The 16,383-nt window shown below is 41.9% G+C and overlaps 1 protein-coding gene across 2 annotated transcripts in view; it reads right to left on the bottom strand.

Moving 5' to 3' along the window:
* ADIPOR2 (adiponectin receptor 2) overlaps positions 1-16,383 on the bottom strand; it is a 43,307-nt gene that overhangs the window by 14,069 nt on the left and 12,855 nt on the right. For both annotated transcript variants that reach the window (XM_010845046.1, XM_010845047.1), the window contains exons 2-3: positions 6,832-7,088; positions 406-525 (exon numbers count right to left, since the gene is read on the bottom strand). In XM_010845046.1, coding sequence (XP_010843348.1) covers positions 406-525; positions 6,832-7,002 — 291 coding nt within the window. In that variant the 5' untranslated portion in view covers positions 7,003-7,088. The remainder of the gene's footprint in view (positions 1-405; positions 526-6,831; positions 7,089-16,383) is intronic.

Genomic DNA, 16,383 nt, shown 5'->3' with positions numbered 1-16,383 from the left:
CTGTGGTGTTGGAGAAGACTCTTGAGAGTCCCTTGGACTGCAAGGAGATCCAACCAGTCCATTCTGAAGGACATCAGCCCTGGGATTTCTCTGGAAGGAATGATGCTAAAGCTGAAACTCCAGTACTTTGGCCATCTCATGCGAAGAGTTGACTCATTGGAAAAGACTCTGATGCTGGGAGGGATTGGGGGCAGGAGGCGAAGGGGACGACAGAGGATGAGATGGCTGGATGGCATCATTGACTCGATGGACGTGAGTTCTGAGTGAACTCCGGGAGTTTGTGATGGACAGGGAGGCCTGGCGTGCTGTGATTCATGGGGTCGCAAAGAGTCGGACACGACTGAGCGACTGAACTGAACAGAACTGAAACATACAGCATGGAATGACCAGGAACAGCCATCTTACCTTACAAACAAACTCTTCCATCCTCTCCATGGCATGGTGGGCTTGCAGGAGGGGGGACATGCCCATGAACCCCTCATCTTCCTGAGATGCTCCATCATCGCACTCACGCTCCTCCACGCTCTGCAAGGCAATCACAGAGACAGTCAGGGACAGAGGTCAGGAGCCAGAGGAAATGAACAATACCTTTTCCTTGAAAAGATTACACTGAAAATCTCTTAAGGTTAAAACAAGGCCTCAGACAAGTTAACAGTATAGGAAGTAAGGTCTGTCTATTATAGAATTACTACAAGTACTAAAAATAAGAGGTGCCTGATTCTTCTCTGCAGACAACTGAACTATGACAGCAGCATTCCTGCTTGTTTCAGTAGCAAGGTTCAGGAGTGGCCTTGGATGCTTTGTTTTTTGCTGTAAGAATTATACTCATAAACCACAAAATACTATTACATATACAAAGCTGAGACATTACTGAGGGGACAATCTCCAGTAATCCCTCCTGGAAAGTGTAAAATAAATCTAATGCAGTAAGTGCTCTAGGGGAAAGGAGGAAAAACAGTGTAAAACTATTTACTAAATCCTTAAAACACACCAAGCCCAAAAGAAAGGCCATTAATTTAATCCTGACAACTCTTACTGTATCAGTATTCTTATCTAAACTTATCTATAGCACATCAGGCAGGGACTTCCCTGGTGGTACAGTGGATAGAATCCGTCTGCCAGTGCAGGGGACGTGGGTTCGACCCTGGTCTGAGAGGGAGTGCCACCGCACGCTCTGGGGCAGCTAAGCCCACGTGCCACAACTACAGCCTGCGCGCGAGAGCCCAGACCTGCAGCGACGGAGCCCACAGGCCACAGCCACTGAGCCCGTGCGCCTGAAGCCAGCAAGGCTCAACTGCTGAGCTTCAGTAGTGGAAGCCCGTGCGCCTAGCGCCTGTGCTCCACGGCAGGAAAAGCCACCACAGTGAGAAGCCTGAACACCACAACTAGAGAAAGCTCACACACAGCCACAAAGACCCGGCACAACCAAAAATATTAACAAAATAATCCCGTGCACCACAACTGCTGAGCCCTCTTATAACAGAATACTCACAAACGTGTCCCCAAAAAACAAATGTCTAAGACACAGGACTATAAATAGCTATTTATTGTGGTCAAGCATTGCAGAGTTGCTAATTAGCGATCTTCACAGAGTGGGTGGTAGTAAATTAAGTTTCCTTGGTTAAACAGAGGATAACACAGGAGGAATTAAGTGGCCAGAACAAGGACAAAAATGTTTTCTCCACGACACATGGGCAAATTTACAGCTCTGCCACATGATGACGGTCTGGAAAAGTCTGCGCTGGGCACGATATACATTATATAAAAGCCTCTGGCTTCCAATATGGACTCTAAAGAATGACCCTGTCAGGATTGGAAATTACTTTCAATTCCCCTTCCAGTGGCCACTAAACCACAGACCCAAAGATCTGTTTCAACAATGAACTGCATCTAAGGCGATCACACATGAGGGCTAAACGCACACTATGTTCTGCTGCTCTCGTCACACCTCTAACTGCCATCAACACGAATTATGAGGAGAAACAGGGCAGTATGAATGGTGAACAACGAAAACCCAAGCTGCCTAAAGTAAAGGCAGAAACCGTAATGCTCCAAGGCTTCCTATGAATAAATCACTATATCTACACTTAAAGAGACGTCAGTGCTCTGAAGTGAGTACAAAGACGCTTTCAAATCATTTTTTCCTGCCTCCGTCAGTGAAGTCCATCTGTGAGAAGAGTTAAAGTGGGTTATATCTCAAAATACAACAATATCCAACTGATGATCCATACAAAGTACAAGCTAAAATGTTAATTCTCCAAGGTGTACTTTACCTTTGGAAAGAGAACCAGAGTGATAAAGACCAAAGTCCTTAAAGATCAGTCTAACACAAAATGACAATAACCCATCAGTCTACTGGGTGTTTGTCTGCTTCCGCCCAGCTCAGCTCAATTCAGTTTAATAAATACTTATTAAAAGGATGTTTTCTATAAAGGTGAGTAAAATACAGTCTCTGCCTTCCATGCGTGTACAATCTAATAAGGGACCAAATTAGCCACAAAGATAAGTGTAACAAAAATAAGGTACAGTCAGTTTAGAAACAGAATGTGGAGCTCAAGAAAGGCTGCATGAGGAATTAGAATTTTGGAAAGATACAAGAACTGTCGAGAGGGAAAAGCAAAAGCACTATTTTGAAGAAAAGAGACTAGTTCAGTTCAGCTGAAACTTAGGGGAATAGCTGGACATAAATTACATATTTACATACTAAAAGTCAGCAGACAAGTGCCACAGGCTACAATCGTTGTTGTTCAGTTGCTCAGTCGTGTCCAACTCTTTGTAACCTCATGGACTGCAGCACGCCAGGCTTCCCTGTCCTTCATCTCCTGGAGTTTGCTCAAACTCATGTCCATTGAATGCCATCCAACCATCTCATCCTCTATCGCCCCCTTCTCCTCCTGCCCTCAATCTTTCCCAGCATCAGGGTCTTTTTCAATGAATCGGCTCTTGGAATTAGGTAGCCAAAGTATTGGAGCTTCAGCTTCAGCATCAGTCCTTGCAATGAATATTCAGGGTTGATTTCCTTTAGGACTGACTGGTTTGATCTCCATGCTGTCCAAGGGACTCTTCTCCAGCACTACAGTTCAAAAGCATCAATTCTGTGGTGCTCAGCCTTCTTTATGGTCCAGCTCTCACATCCGTACCTGACTACTGGAAAAACCACAGCTTTGACTATATATACCTTTGTCCACAAAGTGATGTCTCTGCTTTTTAATACACTGCCTAGGTTTATCACAGCTTTCCTTCCAAGAAGCAAGCATCTTTTAATTTCATGGTTGCAGTCACCATCAGCAGTGACTTTGGAGCCCAAGAAAATAAAATTTGTCACTGTTTCCACTTTTTCCTCTTCTATTTGCCATGAACCAATGCGACTAGATGCCAGAATCTCAGTTTTTTGAATGTTGAATTTTTCACTCTCCTCTTTCACCCTCATCAAGAGTCTCTTTAGTTTCTCTTTACTTTCTGCCATTAGAGTGGTATCATCTACATATCTGAGGTTGTTGATATTTCTCCCAGCAATCTTGATCCAGCTTGTGATTCATCTAGCCTGGCATTTCACATTGATGTCACTCTGCTTATATGTTAAATAAGCAGGATGACAATATATATACAGCCTTGACATACTCCTTTCCCAATTTTGAATCATTCCATTATTCCATGTCCAGTTCTAACTGCTGCTTCTTGGACCTGCATACAGGTTTCTCAAGAGACAGGTAAAGTGGTCTGGTATTACCATCTCTTTAAGAATTTTTCACAGTGTGTTGTGATTCACACAGTCAAAAGCTTTCATATAGCCAATGAAGCAGATGTTTTTCTGGAATTCCTTTGCTTTCTCTATGATCCAACGGATGTTGCCAATTTGATTTCTGGTTCCTCAACCTTTTCTAAAGCCAGCTTGTACATCTGGAAGCTCTTGGTTCATGTACGGCTGAAGTTGGCTTGAAGGAATTTGAGCATAACCTTGCTAGCATGTGAAATGAGAGCAACTGTACAGTACTTTGAACATTCTTTGGCATTACTGTTCTTTGGGAGTGGAATAAAAACTGGCCTTTTTTGGTCCTTTGGCCACTGCTAAGTTTTTCAAATTTGCTGACATTTAAGTGCAGCACTTTAAAAGCACCGTCTTTTAGGATTTTGAATAGCTCAGCTAGAATTCTATCACCTCCACTAGCTTTGCTTGTAGTAATGCTTCCTAAGGCCCACTGGACTCCACACTCCAGTATGTCTGGCCCTAGGTGAGTGACCGCACCATCATGGTTATCCAAATCATTAGGACTTTTTTGCACAGTATTCTTGCCATCTGTTCTTAATCATAATCATAATGCTGTCCACGATGAGAAGATAAAGGTTGAGGAAATGGAAAGGTATCCGGGGCCAGGACACCAAATCTGGGTCAAAGTGTGTGTGCCCCTCCAGAGGTCTGAGAACGGAGGCCTGCTGTATCCATATAATTACAAGGACTACAAGCTAAGGCCCCCATACAATATGACTTCGTGTGTTCATAAAATACCTGCCCAGGAAGATTAAGGACACAAACCACTAGGTGACTTTATAAGCTTCAGAACTTCTCAAAAATTCACTTACATTAGACTGCTCAACCAGCTCCTTAGTACAGTTGCTGAACTGGGCAAATCTGCTCCCTTCCAAGTATCCGCTCACTAGACTTGCTCCAACTATCAAAACTATCATAAACTCTGTGCAATGTCAGTATGATCTCGGTACTGAAAGAGCTGCCATAAACCACAACAGTCAGGCCCCAAACCACACACATGCTGTCCGCGACCTCCCCTTTCTGAACAAGACCCTTAGGGTGCTGCTCACTTTTCTGCAGTAAGGAACTTCGCTTCATCTCATCAACAAGTTATTGTTTGCTTGCTTGCCTTTTTTAATTAACCATTTTTTAAATTGAAGTACAGTGACCTTACAGTGAATGCTGTGTTAGTTTCATGTGTGCTGCAAAGTGCAATTATACAATTATACATCAACGGGCTATATCTTGATAGTCTTTTTGGAAAGTTGACAGGTTGAATCCAGACTTAAATTTAGAAATCTGCAATGTGTAGTAAGGGCACTAGCAAGCTGATATATCTAAGCCCGTACACACACAGGGGTCAGTGGAAACTAAGGTGTCCACAAAAACAAGAGCTGAAAGAGTAAGCGCTGATGACTGCGTTTCTGGTATCATCCGACACAGCAAGTGCAACAGCTAGTCTCCGTGAACGTTCCTCTTGGTCTGCCGAGAAATATACATACTCTCAACCTTAAAGACTAGTTCTCTCTATCAAAGTTTGATGGAAAAGATCTTTAAAATCATCCGATTTTTTTTTTAATTCTCACAAAGCAACTGTTTTTTAATCTTTATTGAAGTTCCTAAGTAGACCTCAAGAAAAGAAAACAAAGTGGTTGGCAGACAGGAATCTAAGTACAAATCAGCTTTCTTATGATAAACTAACAAACTGTGGCATTCTTATGAGTTTGGTTAAAGCAAATCAGTCCAAGAGAATAAATCCTAGGTTAAATGAATGAAGAGTTGGTTCTAGCCCCCATTTATGAGGAAGAATCTGGAGCAGAGGAAAAGTAGGACAACCACAAAGGCTGTTCTCTTTATTTAACTTTATACCTTAAAAACTCAGAGATATGAAATAAAGCCATAAAACTAAAGATCAGGGTAACCTGGTTTGAAATGTCTCTTTTGTGTTATCTATAGGTGCTTATGAAACACAAACTATAAACTTCAGCAAATACAGTTAAAAGAGCCAAGGCTTTAGAGTCAGAGACCTAGAAGTAATAGTCTATGCCCTTCAACCACTGCATAACACTACGTATTTCAGAAAGAATTTTGGCTGATAGGATATTGGGACAAGGGTTAAAGATCTGGAATTTAGACTCCACTGTCTAGGATTACTTGTTAACAAACTGACTCCCTGTACCCTCTGTCCTTCATTCCAGCCATACCGAACATTCTGCAGGTTCACACGGCAGCATACACCAGTGTGCATGGACACACTTCGCTACTATCGTTACTGCTATTCCCTAAAAGCACTGTGCCCTTTCTGAGTCTGCACATCTGCTACTCCCTTTGCCTGGAATGCTTTCCAGACCTTCAGGAACCAAGTCAAGACTCATCTAGCTTCGCTTAATACATTTCCACTTCCTTTTAGATAACCCCAGTCATAGAAAAAGCAATCCTAAAATTCATATGGAATGACAAAGGACTCTGAAGAGTCAAAGCAGTCTTGAGAAAGAACAACAAAGCTAGAGGCATCACACTTTCAGACACATTACAAAGCTACAGTCATGGACACGGTATGGTACTGGCGTAAAGATAGCCACACTGGTCAGTGGCCCTGCTCAGACATCTACACCTTTGCTCTCCAGGAAGACTTACTTGAGTCACTTAAAAGGTGGTCTTTCCTCTGGAAGGTAAAACAAAAGACTAGGTTCTTTTCCCAGAAGCCTACTAACTCCCAAGATATGCACTGGAGACAAAGCATCTGGAGAAGCAGTTTCAGCATACACTCAGGATTTCTCCAAAAACAGAAACGATAATGCCCTCACTAAAGCATGGTCAAACTATAAGGGATATATGGTAACTACAAAATCCATATCATTCAACAAGATAGGGCAGCTTAAGTGTGGTCTTATGTGTCAACAGAAAAGGTGTGACTAACTCCTAGATAACTTAAGAGACTTCAGAACCTCACAAACGTCCTCGAGGTTCATTTTCAAAACACCATCCTCTCTCCAGCACAGTCCCCATAATTTTTAACATTCTTCCTCCAGCCACATTCTCATAAATCTGTTTTTACTCACCGTTCTTTCACTTTAACTTACTTTTTTACGATAGGAAGAAAGGACAGACGCCTCTACAAGAGGCTCCCGACCTCCGTGGTGGACGCCACTGTCACCGTTCCTCGCGCCATCGAGCTGGTGCCCTTTCCTGAGCCTGAGAGCTGGCTCTGGAGTCTTGCTGTGCTCCAGCCGGTTTTCCTCTGTCTCGTTCATGGGACACCCAAGGCTTTCTGACAAAGAGTTCTTTCTTTCTGTCCCTTCTTCTTGGGAGGGTGGATGTTTAGGATACTGAGTTGACTCTACAGGAGAGAAAGCTCTGCATTAACGTATTTGCATGAGTGATGGGAGAAGACATAAGTTGTATTTTATACACTAAAACTAAAATTTTCTGTACTCATTCAGAACAATAAATAATGTATTAAAAAAACCTACTTTGCTGAAAAAAGGACTGCCAAAATCTACTTTCAAATGAAAAAAGCAGAATACAAAAGATACATGCATAATATTCCCACTTACGTATTATAATAAAAGTATATAATCATAAACAAGTATACTTGTGTACACAGGATCGCTATTTAAATATTCAAAACTGTGTTTTCGGTGCACAAGTATATACACAAGGAAGAACCTAGAGTCAGGAGGGAGGCGGCTTGCTTTTCATCTTATTCTGCCTGCATTTTTTCCCCCATATGCCATATACTACTCTTTCAGTTAAAAACATACCTAATATAGAAAGAATATAAGTGGATTTTATGTACTACAACTAGGTTTTACATATTCAATTTCATTTACATCATCACAACGATTCTTCAGGGTATTCTAATTTCTACCTCACAAGTAAAGAAATCAAAATTCACCACACTTTTATGAAATAAAACAATGCCTCTGACTGACAGGGCATATATATTACTGGTAATGTTTTGCATTTAAATTGCTTAAATGTCTGAAATTTCAGTATTTTTGAGCTGTTTTAACTCTAACTGGACTACCCTGGAAGGTAAAACCTCAGGGCCAGAGCACACTTTCATACCCCTCTGAGCTCCCAGAAAGTGCTGTGCACATAAATGTTTAACGAATAGGATGACATTTAAATGTTCTTAAGTGGTAAAAACACTTTCAGAAGTCATCGATATGTCTCTAAACTGGATCACATAAGTTTCCTAGGAGTTCAATAATTCCAAGTCCTTGGCCCTCTAACTCATAAACTCGTAGGACACAAGCTTATTTTAGAGATTTAAGTTACATATCCAAATAAGGAGATGATCACAGCCAATCCAACTAAAAAGATGAAAACAGGAAGAAGCCAAGGTACATGTTATACTCATAAATCCCAGGAGACGCAAAATTCTTACTGAGGGAAAGGAGGAGTGCGGCGAAGTGGGAGGGCCTAGCCAGCATGCAGAGAAGGTGAAAGGAACACTTAGTGTTTATGTGGACACACAAGACTAAGCATTAGCTCAAGAGTTCAAATTAGACTAAGAATTAGCCAGCTGTTAGTTTCATGAACCATCTGAGTTTGTTGCAAGAGTTCTCTCAAGTTTTTAGAACAAGAACAAACACAATCTTTAAAGATCACCAAAGCTGGGCCTGTGCCCATCACATACGGGCCTGAGCAAGCTCATTCTGATAGTGAGATTATCAACTGTGCTACAAATGCCCACTTCTGAAAGAGCAAATGTGAGTGACTTACACACACACACTTACAAAGCTGTTTCACACCCATCACTTCACTCTGTTTTAGGGAAGAGGGATCTAACATCTACTGTGGATCGGCAAAGTTAAATTCTGTATCACAGGATCTCACATAATTCTTACGTATGGCCCTCTAGGGTATTTTACCCCCCATTATACAGATGTGGAAACTGAGGCTCAGAGATTAGGTTACTTATCCAAGGCTGTTAGTCTCTAAGAGCAGCTGGAACTATGGTCCAACAGTACTTGCATAAACGATTTTCTTGCTAAGAAGAATAAAAAACAGGGGAAGTATCTGGAATTAGGCTTTAATTTGCTCTAAGATTCTTAACAGGAAAAGGGAGTGAGATGGAAATGGAAAGTAAGACTTCAGAGTACCATTATCTGTTAACCCAAAGAGTTATTCTAAGGGAATAGTTAGCACATTCTAAGTTATTCAAAGAGAAATTTTTCATTCATCAAGATTCTATGAATGTTATGCTTGCTGTATTACACAGAAGTTGACAGAGAGAAAGAGAGGGAAAAGAAAGAAAGGAACCCAATACACAACAGCTGGCAGGAAAAAACAAGTTAACTGAGAGGTGTTCTGAGTCTATGAACAGACGTAGAAATCCTACACAAGTCAAACTGGGTAACTTCCAGCAAGCAAAGCAGATCTAAGGTCTTTGAAAAGTGGCCTCCTGTGTTCTAGGAGCAGACTCAAGCGTCACTTACTCTGCCCAAAAGCAATGGGGGTTTGCCAAGCAGAGTAGAGGAAAGGTACTCTGTGAGGAGAAAACAGCAATATGCAAGGCAAGGAGTCCAGGGTCTGCTCACAAATGAGAGAACAGGGACAAATTCAAGATATGCTCAGTGGAGAAAAATCAACATTTGGATAACTGAATGAGGGTCCATGAAGACTAGACAGAAAGAACTCAGATGACTCATGCTTCTCACTCGGGCAGTCGACTGCACAGAGGACGCCACTCACGCAAATGGAGAGATGATTTGGGAGAAGTGAATTCATGGGAGAAGAATGAATTCGTTTTCAGAAATGGGGTCTGAAGTACAAGAAACGTTCAGCTGGCACGAGGAAACACAAGTCTGGAATTCAGAGGAGAGAATGAGCTTGAAAACAGAACTAGGTGTTACTAGAAGTGATACTAGCATATTAGTTAATACTGGACAAAATCCTTTTTTTAAAAAGTTATGAACTGTAGCTCTAGAGAAGATTCTTGAGAGTTCCCTGAACTGCAAGGAGATCAAACCAGTCAACCCTAAAGGAAATCAATCCCGAATATTCATTGGAAGGACTGATGCTGAAGCTCCAATACTTTGGCCACTTGATGCAAAGAGCTGATTCACTGGAAAAGACCCTGATGCTGGGAAAGATTGAGGGCAGAAGGAGAAGGGGATGACAGAGGATAAGATGGTTGGCTGGCATCACCAACTCAATGGACATGGGTTTGAGCAAACTCTGGGAGATGGTAAAGGACAGGGAAGTGTGCTACAGTCCACAGCGTCACAAAGAATCAGCCAGGACTCAGTGACTGAACAACAACAACAGGAGTTTGATGGGGTAAAAATCAAAGTAAAAAATCAAGGAGAATGATTACCAAATAGTAGACTGTAAAGTCAGGACTGGAACCTACTAATCTCTCGACTCAGTCAACTGTACTCACACCAGGGTTTCCTTCCCAATGGGAAAACCATGAAAAATTTAAAACTCTACTTCTTAGACTTCATTTTCCCTTCAAATAATACTGTATAAGGTAAACTTATTATGTTGCTTAAAAGCAACAAGGTTGCTTAAATGGTTACCTTAAAGCAATTTTTTTCTACCTGAAGAAACTGCTAACTTAATGGTTTGATACTTGTGGTGTAAAAATCTAACTCTATTCCAGAAAAGGTATTTTCTAAAAACCAATACTTGTCTGCAGGTTGGTCTCAGGATGTGCTCACTGCTGAGAGCAACAGATACATAGGTTTCGTGAATGAATGTTTCATTCTCCAGGGGAAACAGAGAAGTACTTAATCACAGTTACACTGGGTTCCTGCCAAGGTAGACTATAGTGCAATGTATTACTTCACCTACTTCATATTGTTCATTTTTATGTTGCCCCCAATTTTAAAAGAGCAAGCAAGCTGTGGAAAGCAGTATGGCAGTTCCTCAAATAAATTAAAAATAGATTTACTATATGATCCCAGCAACTCCACTTCTGGGTATATATGTACTCGAACTGAAAGCAGGGTCTTGAAGAGACATTTACACACTCATGTCCATATTCACAACAGGTGAACAAAGAGCAGCCCGAGTGTCAATGGATAAACAAGCACAACGTAGTGATACACACAAGAAAACATCAGCCTCCAAGAAAGAGAATTCTGACTCAAGTCACAACCTGGATGAACCCGAGGACCACATGGTAAGTGAGGTAGGTCAAGTACAAAACCCAAATCTGTACGATTCCACTTGCCATAGGTGCTTAGGGAAGTCACACTCATAGAAAGAATGGTGGCTGCCAGGGGCTGGGGCAAGAGGGAATGGGAGTTACTCTCTAACAGGGATAGTTTCCGTTTTTGCAAGAGGAAAAAAAGCTTTGTGGATGAATGGTGGTGATGCTTGCACAACAACATGGATGTACAACAAGGTGACTACACACTTAAAAAGTTACAGTAACTTTTATGTGTATTTTACACGTTTTTTTGATTGGGGGGTAGAAATACACTGTAGCACTATATTATATTGCCTCTTTGTCTAGCAAATTTTTTATTGATGTAAAAAATATATTCAGAAAAGCACACTGAGGACACAAAGCTGACAAAGCGTAAGTACAGTGTACCCATGAACACTAGCGTCCAGAGGACCTCACTCCCTGACCACTGCAAAGCTTTGTAAAGTGAGAACTTTGAGAGGTCCAACCCCTTTCATGGCCAGTTAATGGCAAGAGAAATCTTCCAGCAAGGTTCTCTGAAGACTGGCCAACTGCCATGGACCTAAGTCTTCCAATTCTGAGGACCAGCAGTGTAATGGCCCACTGTATAAGCTGGGGCACAGAGAGTGGTGCGCAGTCTAAGGCTGGTGGCATATCTTCCCAGTTCTATAATTAGACTCTTCAGTAGTGGAAGACAGGCTGTAAAATGTGTCCCATGATTGTGCTGGCTTCCCCTGAGGTGAAAGTAGCCAATTTCAAAGTGACTTGAAAGTTGTACACTGAAATCACTCCAGCGTGCCCTGTCACTCCACACTAGGGTATGCGTGTGAAGTCAGTACCTGGGTAAAAGGAGACTTCTGGTATCAAGTTCAGGCTTTTCGCGTTGGGAAACCTGAGTGGTACAGAATGTCCTACATGAAAGTACCAGCAGGTTACGCCCCTCCTGATCTCTTTACAATGCAAATCTAAACTTCTAATAATGAAACGAGATTATTTTTTAGGATAGAATGATTTATTTCAACAATGGAACCAGCAGGGATATTAAAGGCACAAGATTTTCTTTTGAATACTAGCTATTTTTTCTCTTTTTAAATCATTATTAAAAGTAAATACTAGATGTGTTACCTTGGCTGGTTTCAAGTCTTCAGAGAACTTTGCTGGAAGATTTCTATCACGTTAACTGGCAAGGAAAAGGGCTAGACCTCTTACAATTTACCCTTTTAAAAGCTTTACAGTGGGAATTCCCTGGCAGCCCAGGGATTAGGACCCAGGTTCAATCCCTGGTTGGGGAACTAAGATCCCACAAGCTGCGAGGTACAGCCAAAAAAATTAAAAACATAAAAATAGTTACAGTGATGGGGCAGAGGGGTCTTCAAACACCCCAATCTACTATTTCCCTTCACTAACTTTCTGATTCAAGCCACCACCACGTCGTACCTGTCCTAATACAAGAGCCAGTTACCCACCCCCCCAGGCCACCCTGATCCTCAGGACCCAGCTCCCACAAGGCAGTCACAGGGTAACTTTATCAAAAGGCACTCCCTTGCTTTCTGAGCCCTCCAGTGGCTTCTCTTCACACCTAGGGAAGCTCTCACCTGGGCTTACAAAATCTTAAATGACTTAGCCCCGAACTCTGGCCTCACCCTGTACCCCTTTCCCCCTTGCCCACTACGTTCCAGCCTCAATGACCTCCCATCTACTCCCCAAATACTCCAAATGCTCAAAGGGCTCCTCGATGTCACTGGTTCCCACGGCCTGGAATGTTCAATGCCCAGATCTTCCCAGGGCTGGGCTCCTTCTTCACATGCGAATCTCTATTTAAAGGTCACCTATTCAAAGAATCCTTCTCTGACCACATCATCTCAGTCTTTCCTTATCACATCACCTTTTAATCTCACAGCACTTGTCTCCGTTATTTTTATTTCTTTGTTTACTACTAGTCTTCTCTCACTAGACTGAAAATTCCTCAAAGAGACATTATGTATCTTCTTTACTCTTATATTCCAAGTATCTAAAATTGCTTCTGGCACACAGCACGTGTATTCACTAAACATATGCTGAATAAATAAGCGGGGAATCACGACCCACACTTCAAGGATAAGTTAGGCAGAAACTAACTTCCCTGACTTCCCCAGGTTCCGGACATTGACTCCTTCAACTCTTCTTATTTACTAATGTTTCTATTATAGTAGCTGTCAAAATTGACTACATTTCTCTGTTCACTGGTCTGTCTGCCCCTTCTCAACTGCAAACTTCTCAGGGTCAGGGAGCCTTTTGTGGAATCCACTTTTGTATCCACAACCCCAAGCTTGGTCTGGGATGCAAAGAAGGACCTCACAATCCTTCCCTGTATGATGTGGAGGAAGGAGAAGACAGGGACAGCTAACATGCAATCAGCACCAAGCGCAAAGAACCCTGGATTCTCTCTTGAAATCCTTACAACAGTTTTGGGAGACTGGCACAACTGTTTCCTCCATTCTGGAGATCACAAACACCCAGAGAGGATATAAATAACGTGTCTTAAATGACAATAATAAGGGGCAACCTAATCTACCCAATCAATCTAGTCCGCCTAATACCCCAGTTAATGCTCTTATCCACAACCCTCTATGTTAGCATGAACCATAAGCTGTTCTCAAATAAACGCACAGTAGCACTTAAATGACAAAACCAGGAGGTAACGCTGACAGACTGCTGTACTTTACAGCAATGTTGAAAATATTAAGAAACAGGGAAGAAAATGGGGAGGAGCACAGAGCCTTGCCACATACCACAAACAATAAAATGACTGGTTAAAATTGGAATTCTTTCCAACACTCAGAACATTTCTGAGTAGAAAAAAAATGTTAATTAAAAAAAAAAAAAAACCAAAAACGGTAACTTGGAAAAGAATAACTGATAAAACGGGAAAAGTTCCCAACATATGCTACTGACACAGCCCTTAACAAATGGCACAGCTGATAACTGAGACGGAGCAACAGTTAGATTGTTAAGACAGGCACTATTATGCATTCATGTTCATAAAATCTCAACTGTTGGAAGCACAAAGAAACATTTCAAATCAAATGCAGCTATTTCTTAAAGATGATCTTGAAGCTATAAAGACAGGCAACACTCATCATTTATGCTACTTTCCTTCTTAGCATGAAGTAGGGTAACTTTTAAGTAATATCACCAGGAACCTCACTCTTCTAACTTACTGCCCCACCCACTGACCAACTTTGCTGAGAAGAAACCAGGCAAAATTGATCCTGTGCAGCAGAGCTGGGGCAAAGCCAGTGAGAGCCGGCCTCTCAGGCTTGAGACCTACTTCCCAAGTACAGTGTTACTGTCCATCTCTACCCAAGTTCAGAGGCTAATTCAGAGAGCCACCAAGTGCCAGAGAAGGTGAGCCTTTACACATTCTCTCATTTTAACTTTAAAACCTGCCTGCTGCAGACAGTACGAGCTCTATTTACAAACAAGAGGACTGGGGGTAAGACCAGTCTAGGTTACACAAGTCACAAAACAAAGAAACGAGAACTGCCCAGTTAGGCCCCCTCCACGATACAACACTGCCTCCCACAAAGAGAAGTGGTTCTAGTCTTCCTAGTCATGATGTTATCTCTTTGAAGGGAGGTGAACCGTTGCTCAACACTTAACGGAGCCAACTCTAATAGCTGACCTTTCACCCATCATCTCATTTAACCCTCCAGCAATCCTTATAAAATGGGGTCCTATCTTACAGATGAAGAAATTGACACTAAAGGAGATCAAGTAATTCAATGACACAAACTGAAATGGAAGACTACAAATTCAAATCTGTATCTGACTCCAAAGACCAGATCTTAGCTCCACCTTGCTATTGCTGTTCAGTCATTCAGTCGTGTCCGACTCTTTGTGACCCCATGGACTGTAGCCCGCCAGGCTCCTGAGTCCATGGAATTCTCCAGGTAAGAATACTGGAGTGGGTAGCCATTCCCTTCTCTAGGGGATCTTTCCAACCCAGGGATCAAACCCAGGTCTGCCACACTGCAGGCAGATTCTTTACCATCTGAGCCACCAGGGAAGCCCATTACTCCACATTACAGGGCTTCATTTAAGGTACAAATAGTGCATTATAGTGACTGGTCATGGTCATGAATAAAAAAATATTTTATAAAAAGGACTTCCTACAACTCTTATAGTCATGTTATGATGTCGTTTCCCTTTCCCAAGACCTATAAGCAACTCTGAGTTTCTAAAACAAAGAACAGTGCACAAAAATCCAAGTATAGATGAGAAGAACAACAGTCCTAAATGTAGTCAGTCAGGGAAATCCTGAGAAGTCCAGGGTATATAAACTGTCATACCTACAATGAACCAAAATATGTAAATTATGCAAAGACTTCCTTCCAGAAATCATCTGCCCTACAATACCACATGTGCTTAGTCGCTCAGTCATGTCCAACTCTTTGCGACCCCATGGAATGTAGCCGGCCAGGCTCCTCTGTCCATGGGGATTCTCCAGACCAGAATACTGCAGTGGGTTGCTACGCCCTCCTCCAGGGGATCTTCCCAACCCAGGGATCAAACCCAGGTCTCCCGCATTGCAGGCAGGTTATTTTACCACATAACCATACTCGTGTTCCAACTACATCAGAAATAAAATCTTTCCAGGTATATCTGGATATCTGGCCTGTAGAGTCAGTGTTTCAGGCAAAATCAAAAGCCCTACACTTCAGTAAAGAGCTGTCTAAGCAACCATTACTCAGGGCCCCATCTCATCCTGCATAACACCCTCTACAATACAAGTTTGTTGGGGAGACGGGGGATGGGGGAGGGTTACAATGCTGCAGATGGAGAAACCAAGAAGTGGTTAATTATCTTTTTCAGTATCACAACCAGAAATTTAGGAATAAAACTTGTATTTGTAACTTTTCCCAGGATCACTGAATTCCATTAAACCACAAGGTCTTCTTTCGATCACCAATTAAAAAAAAAAAAGAAATGGGGAAAAAGAAAAAAGAAAGATAGAATATATAACTATCTGCAGACCTCACAGCAACTAAACACTCATTTCAAGTGGAAACAAAAATAGTTTTCATTCTTAAATTGATTTGTAGAAGTTTCTATTAGACATTTCAGAAAGACTCAGATTTATATGTATTAATACTATGCCAAAGCCTTTGAATGTGTGGATCATAATCAACTGTGGAAAATTCTGAAAGAGATGGGAATACCAGACCACCTGACCTGCCTCTTGAGAAATCTGTACGTAGGTCAGGAAGCAACAGTTAGAACTGGATATGGAACAACAGACTGGTTCCAAATAGGAAAAGGACTACGTCAAGGCTGTATATTGTCACCCTGCTTATTTAACTTCTATGCAGAGTACATCATGAGAAACGCTGGACTGGAAGAAACACAAGCTGGAATCAAGATTGCCAGGAGAAATATCAATAACCTCAGATATGCAGATGACACCACTCTTATGGCAGAAAGTGAAGAGGAACTCAAAAGCCTCTTG

Source organism: Bison bison, unplaced genomic scaffold (genome assembly GCF_000754665.1).
Source record: "Bison bison bison isolate TAMUID 2011002044 unplaced genomic scaffold, Bison_UMD1.0 scf7180017864213, whole genome shotgun sequence".
Taxonomy (NCBI): Eukaryota; Metazoa; Chordata; class Mammalia; order Artiodactyla; family Bovidae; genus Bison; species Bison bison.
This window is presented reverse-complemented; position numbering and strand designations above follow the sequence as displayed.